The 14,472-nt window shown below is 40.9% G+C and overlaps 1 protein-coding gene across 1 annotated transcript in view; it reads left to right on the forward strand.

Annotated features, from left to right (window-relative positions):
- Positions 1-14,472, forward strand: part of ANK3 (ankyrin 3, node of Ranvier (ankyrin G)) — a 210,343-nt gene that overhangs the window by 156,286 nt on the left and 39,585 nt on the right. Inside the window, exons 30-36 of the mRNA XM_009325841.1 lie at positions 6,668-6,879; positions 8,671-8,878; positions 9,455-9,551; positions 10,781-11,009; positions 11,613-11,738; positions 12,446-12,568; positions 13,058-13,084. Of these exons, the coding sequence (XP_009324116.1) occupies positions 6,668-6,879; positions 8,671-8,878; positions 9,455-9,551; positions 10,781-11,009; positions 11,613-11,738; positions 12,446-12,568; positions 13,058-13,084 (1,022 nt within the window). The remainder of the gene's footprint in view (positions 1-6,667; positions 6,880-8,670; positions 8,879-9,454; positions 9,552-10,780; positions 11,010-11,612; positions 11,739-12,445; positions 12,569-13,057; positions 13,085-14,472) is intronic.

The following is a 14,472-nucleotide window of genomic DNA, read 5'->3' on the forward strand; positions in this document are numbered from 1 at the left end:
AAGAGTGTAAAGAGAAATTGTTCAGCAGTGGCCTGGAGACATCCTGAAATGAGTGGTAAGTTTTGGTCTGAAGTCTTGCCAAGTTTAAGCAAAGTTGCACAGTTGCTTTACAGCATGAAGTTGAGAATAACATCCCAGCTGGAGGTAAGCATGTTTCTGCTGCTCAGGCAGGGCCGCGTGAAGGTCATTCCAAACCAACGATGAAGTGTAAATATCAGTTATATTAGACTTTCCCACAGATGCAGACCTCAGCCCATAGACCATTCTTCTTTGAAACGGTATTGTTAGAGGTTGCCTCCCACAAAATATGCAACCTGCCTTCCTGACGCCCATCTGGGAAGTACGGCTCCCTTGTTTTGCTTGGACATTGCTGTTTATATGAGAGTCCCTTAAGATGAGAGGACTCAGCTGTACACAATTCATCAGAAGATGCTGTGACAGATGGTCCCTGCGCACACGTCGTGGGCAAAACCAGGCTGGGGCTGCAGTGATCCCTTAGCACCACTGCTTGCTTTTCCTAGCAAGTATTTTTCAATACTTGTGCTGATAAACCACTGCTTGAGCTCTTTGCATCTGCGTGTGAATTGAGTAGCTCGTGGTTTGGACTTTGGTCTTCTATAAGGGTTTATCCACAGGATTTTCTCTGGATAACCTCCTACAGAAAGTCACGGTTTGGTGGGGTACAAGCCGCAGGAAAGTTCTTTCATTATCAGCAACAACATTTGAAGCAAATGATCAGGCTGTGGATGGCAGCAACGAGAGGTATCTGTGAGCAGGCTCTGCCTTTGATCTTGGCCTCTCCTTGTTTGAAGAGGGCAGCCTCAGCAAAAGGCATGCTTTGAGAACATGGAAAGGAGAGTAGTGCCGTTGTGAGGGGCTCCCTGGGTGTCTGAGATTTAGCGTTTTTACTGATTTCCTGGTCATCTGGGAATGGGAACAGCAGAATGGGCTTGTGTAGTATTTTCACTTTGAAGTACTTGAACTGCACATGAGCTTGTAAAAATACAGAGCAACGGCAAAGATCTGCTTGTTATATGATGATCTGTTGTAGCTATTTATTTTGAAATAAATATAATAAAACGAATCAAGCAGTAGGGCAGAAACACTGCAAATGTCGGGTCAGTGGGTTTGGAAAAATACAATAAACGTCATCACAGAAGGGTACCTGAAAGCAGTGGAACAGGCAAAAGAGTGAGCATGGTTCAGGATAGTATTGCTTGAGGAAGAATTGCTTCAGGATCAAAGGCAGCAGTTGCAGCCTCTCTGAAGGTATAATCTCACCACCACCCCCTCCTTGTCTGCGCACTAGCATGAGATAGGAAGTAATGATTTGGCATTGGGGTGAAGTATTGGTGCCTTGTCAGCGGTGAGGTAGTCAGAACTGATCAGCAGCTTGCTTATTTGCTTCATGTGCTTTCCAAACTGAGCTTAGTCCAATTTTGGGATAGGAAATCTGGGCACAAAAATACTGTTCTAAAGTGCTCCAACTTGCATCAGTTACGAAAGAGCTCTCCAGAGGTGCCATATGGATAAATTCACATTTTACAGAGAAGAGAGCTCAATAAATAAAAATACTTTGAGGGAGGTGGGCATGAAGCCCTCAGTACTTAAAGCCTAAAATAGTAAGCTTCACAATTTGGAGCCAGAGTACAACTTTGTGATCTGTTGAGGTTTTCAGGTGGCTCTTCCCTTCTGGGGAACTGCTGTTTGAGGTTAGCGGGTATATGTACAGTAATCACAGAAAGTATGATGGACACTGGACTTATTCCCTTAGAATGAAAATATTTGGCACCTTAAAAGCCAAGCCACAGAAATGCCTTTTACCAATCCAGGCAATTTACCAATCATTTATGAGGGGGAGAGGAGAAAAAATACTGCAGACACACCCAGAGCATTGTGTTGATTATTTGTTCAGTTCATTTTAGCTTAATCCTTCTCTAGTTAGGAAAACAAAGCACCACCCCCCACCCCCCACGACAAAATTCTGCTCCAGTTATATGACACCTTTTCTGTGTAAAAGGTGTTCTAAGCAATGACATGAAATTACAAATTTGTAGATTTAAAAGCGGGGGTTTTCTTAATCTGAACTGTTACTGGTTTGTTACAAAATACAACTAGACTTGGCTCTGAAGCAGTATCTTGCATCTCAGAACCCATAACTTTGGAAGAAGTTTTATTCCAGGTATGAACTCTGGAGGCAGAGGCAATCTTTAATTGAAATAAAAAGCAGCCACATAGTCATTTCCAGAAGTTTAGTGTGTCTTTGCAAGAAAATTCATCTGCGCAGTCATCTCTAAATGCCACAACATGCTGCAGGAGTGCCCGTTTTTCTGTTAAAAGCAGCTGGTCCGTTTTGTGTTAGACCTGCTGTGATTCACTAGTTCTTTCCTATCTGTGTAGTGAAGGAGGGCAATCAGACTTTTATTCCCGGCTCCTTAATATGCTGAATTTTTAAAGATGCAGTCTGCTTCTCTGTTTTGTTTTTCCTGTTTTGCTCTCCCACTTAACAGGGATGAGAGTGAGGGCATCTTTGCTCCTCGGTCTCCGTGCGGACTGCTGAAAACCTCTGTTCTTCACTGGAAGCAGCACCATCTGCTGGAAGACCTCGTCTCAGACTCAAAATAATCCAGAGCAGGAGGCAACGCTTCAGGGCACTAAATGCAGGATTAAATAATAGCAGAATTTTGCTTTTATTATCATGAAAGAACAATGAACCGTGATGTAGAGAGTCAGTTTTTCTTTGGTGCCATCAGGTGTCTGCTTAAATAGTTTTTATTCTAAAGATGGTACTGTAGTTAGGCAAATATAGGGCTGAGGGAATACAGGGAACTTAGCATTTTTAGGAAGAGGAGGTGTTTGGTTCCAAACACAAGAGTAGCAATTCACAGCTCTCAGCCATATTACATTTATTTATACTTGAATTGAGTAAAAAATATAATTTTTTTAAAATTATTTATTTATTTTAGGAAGAAGCTCTCTGTCTTGTAATTAGTAAATAGGTTATGTTTTCAGCCAGGCTCCTTTTAGATATAACTTGTGTTTGCTTTTTACATTCCTGCACCCTTTACAGGTACCTGCAGACAAATTGTGGGCATAAATGCCCACACTGGGGTAGCTAATCGTTTGACAGGCATTTGCAAACTAGTGAGTGAGCCAAGAAATGCAAATATTTGTGGCTGCAATATGCTTGCAGCTGCACAGTGTGGTTTCAGATGGGAAGCAGGACTTTTTACGTAACTACTTCTTTGAATCTACAGATCAAACCAGAGCGTGACCTTGTTTAGGCTTGAAGTTTAAAATATCCCCGTAAATCACTCTGCAGTGATTTTGCCATATTTCCAAGAAAAGTTTTTAAACATAGTGCTGTTAAACTTTGTGTTGTGAATGGCAAGATAAGACACTGTGCAAAAATAGACAAAAGAGCACATAAAGGACATTGCCTTATTTGAGGATGAGAACGCCTTGTGGCACTGGGAGCGTCTAGTTACATATGTGAAATAGCGAAGCTGGGAGGGTGGGTCTAGTTACCAGCATTTTTAAGGCAAGTCTCACTGCCCTCAGCTTCTCCTTGCCCCTTCCCATGTGCTCTTTCTGCCTCCATCCATCTCCTATACTTCTCTCCATGTGAGCGCTGCCTCCTGGGTGTCCCACTTTTAGTGCAACAATTTCTTAATGGGCACATTTCTGTATGGGGGAAACTGGTATCCTATGCTCGTCCCACCTTTCAGTCTCTGCACAGTGACAAGGTCAGCTCTGCTCTAGCCAGTACTGCAGGAGGGCTGTAAAACTCAGAGAGCTGTTCAGTCTAAGTACAGGTGAGATTTGCTTTTTTCAGTGCTAGCAAAACTCTTTTAAGGCCCTGGTAAGTGAAATCAGATACCAGATCACACAGAGACACCTTGAAGCTCATGAAACAGCCGGGTGTTCTGTGACTTCTCTTATTCCATTTCCAGTCAGAAGACACTTGCTCTGCATTACTTTATCTGAAAGTAAAAAAGAAAGGTATTAGACATGGGATGAATTTGATCCATAACTGCCTCTCACCTGACAAAACTAGTGTGATTGCTTTCCTTGACCTGAGCCACCCTGTGTGAGGTCCCTCTCTGAGCTTGGACGACAGGGCTGGGTTTCTCTTCTCCTGTCTAGGAACCTTAACGTAACGCTCATGTGGCAGCATGGACTAAAGGGTGGGGAGGACTGATCTTCCTTCCCTCCTCTCCATCTCATCTCTCCTCCATCACTCTCACCAGCTACCTTAGTATAAATGTACCATATTTGGGTGGCAGGGGAAGACACATATGCACAGAGTATTCACAGTACCTTTCTCTTGGCTTACTAAAACTTAATGGCCATAGGTGTTCTTTGGGCTGTTAGCAGCCCAAAATCTGGGAGACAGGGACATCGGGGGACTCTTTCCAGTTCTGCCACTAACCTTTCTGCTTTATCTCTCTCTGCTTTGCCATCCCTATCTGTAAGATGAGGATGGTTTTTTTTAAACCACTTCTCTGTGGTTTAAAAAAAAACCCTACGCAAACCCCAACCAAACAAACAAAAAATCCTTCGAGGTTTTTAATTGAAACACACTACACAGGAATGAAGTGTCAGCAACTGAGGAAAACAGTAATGATGCTAGCTCTTTCTGTAGTATGCGTGAGGTGTGTTCGGGAAACGTGATCTCTCCCAGGACTAGTTTTCTCTGTTTCATTAATTCTGTCATGCTAACACTGCATTTCTCATGGCAGTCAAAGAGGTGGTTTGATTGCTCATCATCTTTTTATTTCTGTTAGAGGGCAACTTCATATAGAAGCTTACATATGTATTATCCAAACATAACCTCCCTATATATAGTCAAACTCCTCTCCGTGCCTGACTGTTGTTTTGCCATTCTAATCTTCACATCATCTTCCTCCTCTAAAGGAGAGTGCCTGCCAGGCTCAAAGGATTTTGGAATGTTCTTACATAGAACACTAATTTTCTACTTTAGGAGAATTTTAATTATCCTTCATCTCTGCGAGCATTTTACAGTGGGTTTAGTCTCTAGCAGCAAACAGGAGAATGCATAGGATTTACCAGTCAAGATTATACCTGCCTGGGAGTTTGAGAATCCCGTTTGTCTCCTGCACAAGCCATTGCTTCCAGAGGCTGCAGGCAGAATACCTAATTCATCAGAGGGCTTCAGATACCAATCTCTGAGTCAAAGTAAATGGAAGCTGACATTATGATAAGAAATTATCCTCTTCTGGTAGGTACATATGATCCACAGCAACACCATGCAATTAATTCAAATTACCTGCTGAAAGTTTTAAAATGGAAAACTGACATTTTACCAAATTTATATTCTAATTCTTTTGGAGCTGTAATTGAGCTTACATGTTCAGAGGAGTAAAATGTCTCAGTCACATAAAGTAAAGAATTTTACAAGCGTCTTCTTTTGTTTTGGTACCATTTCTGCTTTCTCTTGCTGCTTCTGATAGAAATGTGGTCTTTTGAGGAACGGACTTTCTTCTTTAGGAATGTGGTGCCCTTTTTGAGGAAAATAAGAGTCAAAACTTGTGGAGCGCTGGAATGAAACACAGCTACAATAGCTAAAAAGGCCGAGTGCAAGAAATTACAGAAATGCATGACAGTTGTGTAATTATCTCCATTTGTGAATACTGTTTATATCACAGGGATTTCACTAGTGCGTCTATATATACACACACATAGAGTTGCATAATTAGTTACATTGGTGACATATCACAGAGTTTTCCTCAGTGTGTGTATGTATGTGTCATACTTAATTAGTTAAAATGGGTAGATACTCAATGCACCTTTCTGAGCCCTGGTGACCCTATGAGCTGGGAATGTGGCTGAGAGCACTAATTGTTGATGATGTTTCTATTCCAGTTGTCTCTGAGGATGCATTAAGTTTCTCTAGGAACTGAGGAGCACAATGCAGTTATTTTGGGGCAGATACCTGAATGGCTGAATGGCTGAAAGCCTGATGTGGGAAGGGATCCTTGCTGTGGTTTCATTGGTACCATTGGCAGACAGAGCTCTGTCACGTCCACAGTTTACCGGAGAGCTCAGTGTCTGGTCAGGATTATACATATGGATGCTAGTCCGGGAGATAACTTTCTCAAGTGCCTTAGCTGGGCAAACTCTGGATTGCACACTTGGCGTGAAGTTAGATAGTTCATGAACGGACTGTGATTTCCTGTGGTTTTCTGCATGTCGGATCTATGTGAGGGAAGAAGCTGGAAATAAATGTCTCTTGAAGGTGTGCACAGAAAGATCAGTGCACATGAGTGCTTCCAGGTATTGATGAGAGAGGAAAGAAGCTTGACCATCTCCTTCACACCTCCTTGGACTCCCATGCTGTGTGACAAACCTGCCATCCTACGGCAGCTGCTGCTGTGGAGACTGTCATACCCTAGTGCTTAGGTGTCCTGGCAGATCTGTGTGTCTGGTGCTGTTGGCCCTCATTGTCAAGATTTATGCAAAAGTTCACAGAGCAAACCAAAACTTGATAATTAATAGCACTGAATATTTTTTTTTCTCCTGTAGTAAATAAAAAAAAAACTTCTCAAGCATTTTAAGGCGTATTCAAAACCTTGTACTCACAGATGCGTCTGGTATGAACCTGTGCAGGTAATGCCTGAATTTTTTAACTCTCTTCTCCCACCAGAGCTGGACAGCGTTGAGGAGCTAGAGAAGAAGCGTATCTGCAGGATCATCACAAAGGATTTCCCTCAGTACTTTGCGGTGGTTTCGCGAATCAAGCAGGAGAGTAACCAAATCGGCCCAGAGGGTGGGGTGCTGAGCAGCACGACGGTGCCGCGTGTCCAGGCGTCCTTCCCCGAGGGTGCTCTAACCAAAAGAATCCGTGTGGGGCTCCAGGTAAAGGTGCCCTCGTGTTCATATCCGCAGCATCTACAAGCGCATTGTTGGTCTTAATGCATGAGGCTTGCAGCTAAGGAGCCTGCTGCTTCTTAGTAGTGGGTTGCAAGTGGGTAGTATTCACACCTGAGATCTGAACTGGCATGTGTCTGCCTGGGCACGCTCTTCGCCTTTCAGTGCCCCCCTGGTGCAGGTGATGCACAGTCCTCCTCCTTGTGGCAAAAGCCCAGCTCTCCCTTTATCACCACCTTGAGTATTGCTTAGCATCTGAAGAATGGAGAGAAAAGCAAAGGCCTGGAGCCGCTACAGCTTCAGTGATATTGTCTGCCATCTTCCTGTTGGTCACGGCTGCCAGCACCTGTGAGCTGCATAGCCGCTGTGCAGAACCAGTCTCCTGCGGCAAAGTAGCAGCTTGTGATTGGTGTCACTGGGCTGCCCTTTGCCATAGGAATGTGTTTGGTAAGGATTTCATGCAGCTGTTTGCCAGCTGTTACTGGGTCAAAGACCTCCCATATACATCTGTTGTAGCTTAGGATATTCACCGTTGGTGTTTCTAGCAATGGGTGGAATCTGGGAAGAGCAAATAGCTTAAACTCTCCTTAAACAAACTGCACAGAAAGCGGAGAAATATTCTGTAGGAGGTATCTTTTTCTTTGATTTCTGTTAATTATTGCTTAAAATTACTTAATAACCTGACATGTCTGATGGTTTCATGAAATAGGGATGCTGGTTTGGATTCTAGTGCTTGGAATTCACACTGGAACATTTCTGTTAATGCTATTTCACATCTAAAGATGATTAATCTTGAGAAGATGGAAGCTCTGCTATTATGGTTATACAGCTGCCTTTCCAGAGCTCTCCAGTGTGAAGGGAGCACGATGTCTCCATGTGCAGTGCTGTGACTGCTGAGATTGCAATGTAGCTACATATTCTATGCATGTCAATACATTGTGCAGTTAGAATAATGCAGCAAGTCACAGGTCAGCCTGACTGAAACAGACTTGAAAGTTTTTTAAAAAAAAAAAGGCAAACAGATGCAAAGCCCCGTTTCCCATAAGATGTCTGTCACTTTTGAGTTCAGGTCTTAAGTGACAAAAACTACAAAAATTCTATAGCATTTCTTCCAATATTGGCTATTTTTCCTTTCTTTCCATATAAAGTTAGGAAACCTTTCAGGGCACAAAATTAAGGTAGGAAGGCTGAAATTTGCTTATAGCTCTTCTATAGTTTAATGCATTCTGTATGAATTTGACCCAGACAAGTATTTCTTTCCTAATAATCAATAGTGGAATAGCATAGGAAGCACTGAGTACAGAGGTAAGTCGGAGTACACAGTGTTCCTCAGGAGCACGGATTTGTGTTTGGCAGAGATGTGAGAATTGTTCAGCATCTCCAAGACAGAGTGTCTAGTCCTCGCTTCTCAAGTGCAGAATAGGCCTCTTCTTGCATTTTGAAATTGTATTTAACATCACCCGTCACTGTAAATTAAAAACAAAACCAAACATGCTCTGAAAAACTCTCAGCAAATACTGTAGGCAACCTTCTGAGGTTTATAGTTTTGCTCTGCAAGTTAGCTATTAGGAAACTATAAGTGGGCTGTTGAGAAAAATACTTATCACGAATTGTACTAATAATCACCCTTGAGAGCTATAAGAGGAGGCTGCCTGGGGAAAAAAAGAAATAAAATTCTACAGAAAATAAAAGGAAAATTGAGTTATCTTTTGGAAAACAGTTCTGCATGTCTATAACCAATTTGTAGCTCTAGTTTAAATACTTTCCCTGTGTTGACAGGCTCAACCGGTTCCAGAGGAGATTGTCAAAAAAATCCTTGGAAACAAAGCAACTTTCAGCCCCATTGTCACTGTGGAGCCAAGAAGAAGAAAATTTCATAAGCCAATAACCATGACAATTCCTGTGCCACCTCCGTCAGGAGAAGGTGTAACCAATGGGTACAAAGGAGACACGACACCCAGCCTGCGACTTCTATGTAGCATTACAGGTTAGCGAAAACCATGCTCTTTGCAAAGGTTTCTGTGACAGCAATGCCTCTGCGCTCACTCTCATAACTGTACAACTCGTGCTTTCCAGTAAGGGAATGTTGGTGTGCTTGGTCCAGTAGAGTTCAGATCAGTTCTCCTGAGCAAAGCCAGCTGAGGTCATTTGAAAGGCTCCCACTGATTCCCTGGGCTTTGAATCTGGTCTCATGCCATTGTAAAAGAACTCTGCCAACAGATATTAAATGCTATTTTATCTTTAGCCAGTATGAAGAATTTCAGCCTTGGCTATTAAACATGGTTGTCAGTAAAAGTAGTTTGCAGAAATAATTCTGTCCTAGCTGCTATCAAGGGGGGTTTTGCTATTGACTTGGAGGTATGTACTTGGCTTACATCAGCATCATTTTCTGGTGTGTAATATATGATGTAGTATATAACATGTAGCTCAGCTGTTGGAGAACATTATTGTCTAGGTTCTCTTTTTATGTGTGAAGCAAAATAACTTAAGATAGAGATATTCTTATGTAGTCTATATATGCTTGATGTTTGAAAGAAAATCTCCATGGTTTATATTTATGTAGGAGGTACTTCACCTGCGCAGTGGGAGGATATCACAGGCACCACTCCGCTGACGTTTTCAAACGACTGTGTCTCATTCACAACCAATGTTTCAGCCAGGTATGGTAACAGAGCTTGCCAAATGCACCTAGGGAGTAGTTTCCCTTGATTAACAAAGTGCATGGTTGTGGGGTTGTTTTTTGGCTTTCTGTAAGTCTTCTGCAAGACTGATGAAGCGGTAACGGACCAGATGCTTCTTTGTCACTATGTATCAGCATCCCACACATCCTGGGTTTGCACATGAAGCTTTGTCCTGGCCTTTTCTGCTGCGGTGATGTCTCTTGGCAATCACACGTGCCGTTTCTCTAAAGGCTGCGGTGCCACACAGGGTTTTTTTTTTCTGCAAACAGCAACAGAAAGGGAAAGTTTATAATGTTTATTCAATTAAAAATTGGGGGGGAATCATACAAACATATTTGTTTAAAAAGTTAAAGACATTCAGTTTCTGGCTGTGGGCTTTTTAGTTGAAAATTAAGTAAAATTACTCTCACAAAAATATCATTTGCCAAAAAATCATGGTTTGAAATGAATTTTGATGGACTTAGTGGACTTACATGCTGATTGGAGGCATTCAACGGATCTGTACAAATCATGCATCCTAGTGGAGAAAATTCATGGTATGCCAGGTAAAGAGTTTCTCATTCGGTACACAACATTTGCACCTATAAAAAGCTTTATAAAGAGAGAGAATTGCTGAAAGAACCAAATAGACGGCTGAAATATTGTGGAAAACAGTCATACAAACTACAAATTAAAATATTTCGTAACTTGTATCAAAATTGTCATCAAACTCTTAATCATAAGATGAGAAAATAACATCTTCTCAGTATAATATCTATCTCCTTGGGAAACTTCACTGTGGGCATATTTGGTTTCAACCTATGTGGGAGATGTGGTTTTGCTGTATGTATGTGTTACAAAGGAAGTTGTTTTAGCAAATCAAATGTACAGTGAAGCATCAGCATATTACAATACACGTGGTGTGTGGTCACAAGAAATACGATTTCCCCGCTTTGGCTTCAAGTGAGGTTTAAAATAGACAGTTTTATGCGATACCAGTGTGAGAAGGGTCAAATAAGTATATCAACATTTCATTGTCAGGTATTCCCATTTTTGGATGGTTAAAGCTCCACTGAAAGTAGAAGGAAAATTACAGTTTTGGGAAGTCTGCAAGGACAGTACGCATGCAAAATGGTCAAGGATCACAGGACATGGTTTCTCTTTAAAGGCTTAAGCAATGTTTGAGCATAATGAAAAGTTGATCTAGTGGTTTGCTTTTTCCCACTCAGATTTTGGCTCGCAGACTGCCATCAAGTACTAGAAACTGTTGGGCTGGCAACACAGCTTTATAGAGAATTAATATGCGTTCCTTATATGGCAAAGTTTGTGATATTTGCCAAAATGAATGACCCTGTGGAATCCAATTTGCGTTGCTTCTGCATGACTGATGACAAAGTGGACAAAACTTTGGAGCAACAAGAGAACTTTGAAGAAGTTGCAAGAAGCAAAGACATTGAGGTATATTTCTTACTCACAGCCGGCCACCTCCTTGTAAATGGACAATGTGTTTTCCAAGTGGCAACAGTTCCTGCAAAAGCCACTATAAGCACGGTTAAATAATGGTTTGCAGCAAGGCTGTGTCAAAAAATGTCTTGAAAGGAGGCCAAAAAAGGACAGGGCAGGGGGAGCATGAGGACCTGTCTCCAAATGGGTGCCCCAGGCCAGTCTGCAGTGGGTTTTGCACGTGCTGCTGTCGACTAGCCCTGGTTGGGCTTTGCGGACGGCTGACCCAGAATTCCTTCTCATTGGCCCTGCAGACACACAGTCATGAATAGGGCAGGTTTGTGGTGAATACGTAGTCACCAACCACTGTTTCTTGAAGGAAATGTACACATTCTTACTCCAGAAAAGCCACTCATGCAGCTCATGGTTTCCCAAACTGCCTGCATTCATAATACCTTGCCATAATGCACAGTGATTTTCTAATTTGTTGTTGAATTTAATCTGAGTGGGGGCTTGTGCTAAACTCAGGAACTATGATGGGGGAAATCATGATACACTTATGTGCGTGGATCTACTATGAAAAGAGGTTTTACTGACTTTTATTTATTGCTTTGATAGGTTCTGGAAGGAAAACCTATTTACGTTGACTGCTATGGAAATCTGGCCCCTTTGACTAAAGGAGGACAGCAGCTTGTTTTTAATTTTTATGCTTTCAAAGAAAATAGACTGCCATTCTCTCTCAAAGTAAAAGCAAAACAAGCCAAGGACTAACTTGCCCCGAGGATGTAAGTGTCATTGTTTAATATATAAATAACATGGAGAGGGTGTTTTGCATGAAGCCACAAAAGAGCTGCTGGCAGAGCTGGGACCAGAATACCCATGATATGGATTCACAGCCTTTTATTAAAATCATATCTCAAGTTAGTCCTCCAGAATATTACCAGTAGATCACTATTTCCCAGGGACAAAGCAAAGGAGATGCATTTAATAACAGATTGTACAGCAGAACAGCCTCCAAAAAGTGTGCAGAGACTGTTCATCTCTAAATTACCGTGAGTGGATGCTCACTTTCCTTAGCCTTATCAGAGCTGCCATGCAAAAGAAGTTTTTAAGGATTTTGGTGAGCACAAGTACAAAACATGGCAGAAAAAAAATGAAGGTGAGCAGAAAATGCCTCTCAGTAATATCCTAGTATGAAACTGTCTGGTTGGATTCACTCAACATCTTGTCTTGCATGGGTTTACCATCAGAGAGCTTCAGGCTGATCTAACTCTTTCATGGTAACACCTTTTCTCCTTCAGCACCTCAGGCTGAGCTCCAGCTCAGTAACATTGGTCTTTACCCATTAGACAGCTTCTTGAGGAAAAAACCACTGAGAAACTCTCCAGAAACCTCCTCTAGGTATCTGAATTACTACATATTACTACACTGTACTAAAATTTCTTTTCTAGGTAAGAGACACCAGCCAGGAACCTTGTGGTCGATTATCGTTTTTGAAAGAACCAAAGACTACAAAAGGACTGCCACAAACAGCTGTGTGCAACTTGAATATCACTCTGCCAGCACACAAAAAGGTATTTGTTAGGAAAAGTAAACATTTTCCTTAGGGTTGGTTTGGTTTTATTTTTGCTCCTTTAGTTTTTGTCTTTTTTTTTTTACCCCCTCCTGCTAGCGATAAAGAAACCCTGTGAAATGCCAGTAATGAGAATGCTTTGGAATATGATAAAGGCTTTTTAAATTTGTTTTATTGGTTTCCTGTATGTAGAACGCTTTTAAGTCTCTTGTTACTCTGGTGTCAAGTTCCTATAATTTTTATGATTCTGTTTACAGCTCATGCTTCAGCCTGCAAGTCATAGGTTTATGCTTTCAGTAATGTCACGTGTTGATTTGCATTGGATGTAAGACTTTTTTTTTCTTTTGTGTTGACATTTTGGATTTGCTTTGCCTTATAAATCAGCTTGCATTTTGTTCTCCCAATTTGGTCCTTTTCATATCCTGATATTCTTTTCCCTGCTGTCCATTATAATATTCCTTGTCTCTGCAATGCATCTTGGGACCAAAAGGAAACAGAGTCAGATCAAGATGATGAGGTAATATAAACACTGTCTTCTGTTTTTATTTCCTTCAGATTTAGTGAAGAAAAGTAACATGTTATAGAAAAAACAAACAACTATTTTTAACTATGGCATTGAAATGATACCTACAGAATGACCATATCCTCGACATCTGATAGTCTGTTGCAAAACAGTAGAAGTGCACAAATGTGGAAAAGACATGATTATATATTATGAAATTAAACCAAGCATTGACTAATAGCAGTCTAAAATTTATCTCGTTTTCTTCTGAAAAGGGATTTAATTATAAAATTTATAAAATTCAGACCAAGTCCATTTTTGGCAAAGTCAAGAAGAGTTTAGTGGATATGATTTTACCTCTTGGAGTAATACTGCCAATCCTTTGGTAACTTGTATTTCTGAGAAGGAAAGAAGTATTGTTGAGGCCACAATAGTGGCCTGTAATATTTTACTCCTGGAAATAAACTGGATTCTTCTGAAAAAGCAAAATAGCCAAGAGCAATTTCTAAATCTTGTGTACAAATCTATTTTCAGATAAACCTCAGATATTTGCAGCTTGAAAATCCACTGTTTGCAGGAAACAGCAACATTAAATTGTCAGGAAATTGAGTGGGTTTTACTCATTAGAGGTATTAATAAATGAGATCACCTTATAAAAGAAACTATATAGTGGTATCCCGTTTACCTAGCAGCAAAGTTTTCTTCTCTTCCTGGTGGCAAGTAGCAGTAGCCACCTGCTGATTAAAATAATAAAAACCCCAAAACACTCCTTACATGTTAAAAACTAATAATAGCAACTACATCACTTCGTCTCCACAGGATTTGTTCCCAGTGAGCTATTATATAGCTATAACAATAGTTTTCTTTCTAAACAAACCATATTTTAAGCACATAATCAAGTGAGGTGATCTCTAAAGGACTTTTAATATTTAAGACATCACACTAGCAGCTATGCCACTGAATGCAGCGACTTATCATGCAATTTATTACTTAACAATAGTAGTCTGTTTTCTAATCTGCATCTTTGCATTTTGTGCCTATTAAAAAAATCCCCTCCCATGCCTTTTTTGTCCTTAATGTATTCACTTTAAAGCCAGTGTACATTGTGGTGTATGTGCTTTCAGGACAAATTAATTTGGGGAGAAAAATTTGATTGGTCTAATTTGTACTCTTATGAATGTTTTGTGTCTGTATCTGTAGTCTTTTGTGTTGATCTCTTGTTTCTAGCCAAAGGTGGTTTATTTTACAGGGAATGAATAATACCATACCATTTCTAGTAGTGTGAAGCAGTTTATTAAGCGATAATGGGATAATATAGAATTGAGATACTGTAAGGCAGGATCATGACCTACATCTGCTACCTAAGCTCTTCTACCTCATAAGCAGATGCTGTGAGCAGGAAT

Source organism: Pygoscelis adeliae, unplaced genomic scaffold, assembly GCF_000699105.1.
Source record: "Pygoscelis adeliae isolate BGI_AS28 unplaced genomic scaffold, ASM69910v1 Scaffold4, whole genome shotgun sequence".
Taxonomy (NCBI): domain Eukaryota; kingdom Metazoa; phylum Chordata; class Aves; order Sphenisciformes; family Spheniscidae; genus Pygoscelis; species Pygoscelis adeliae.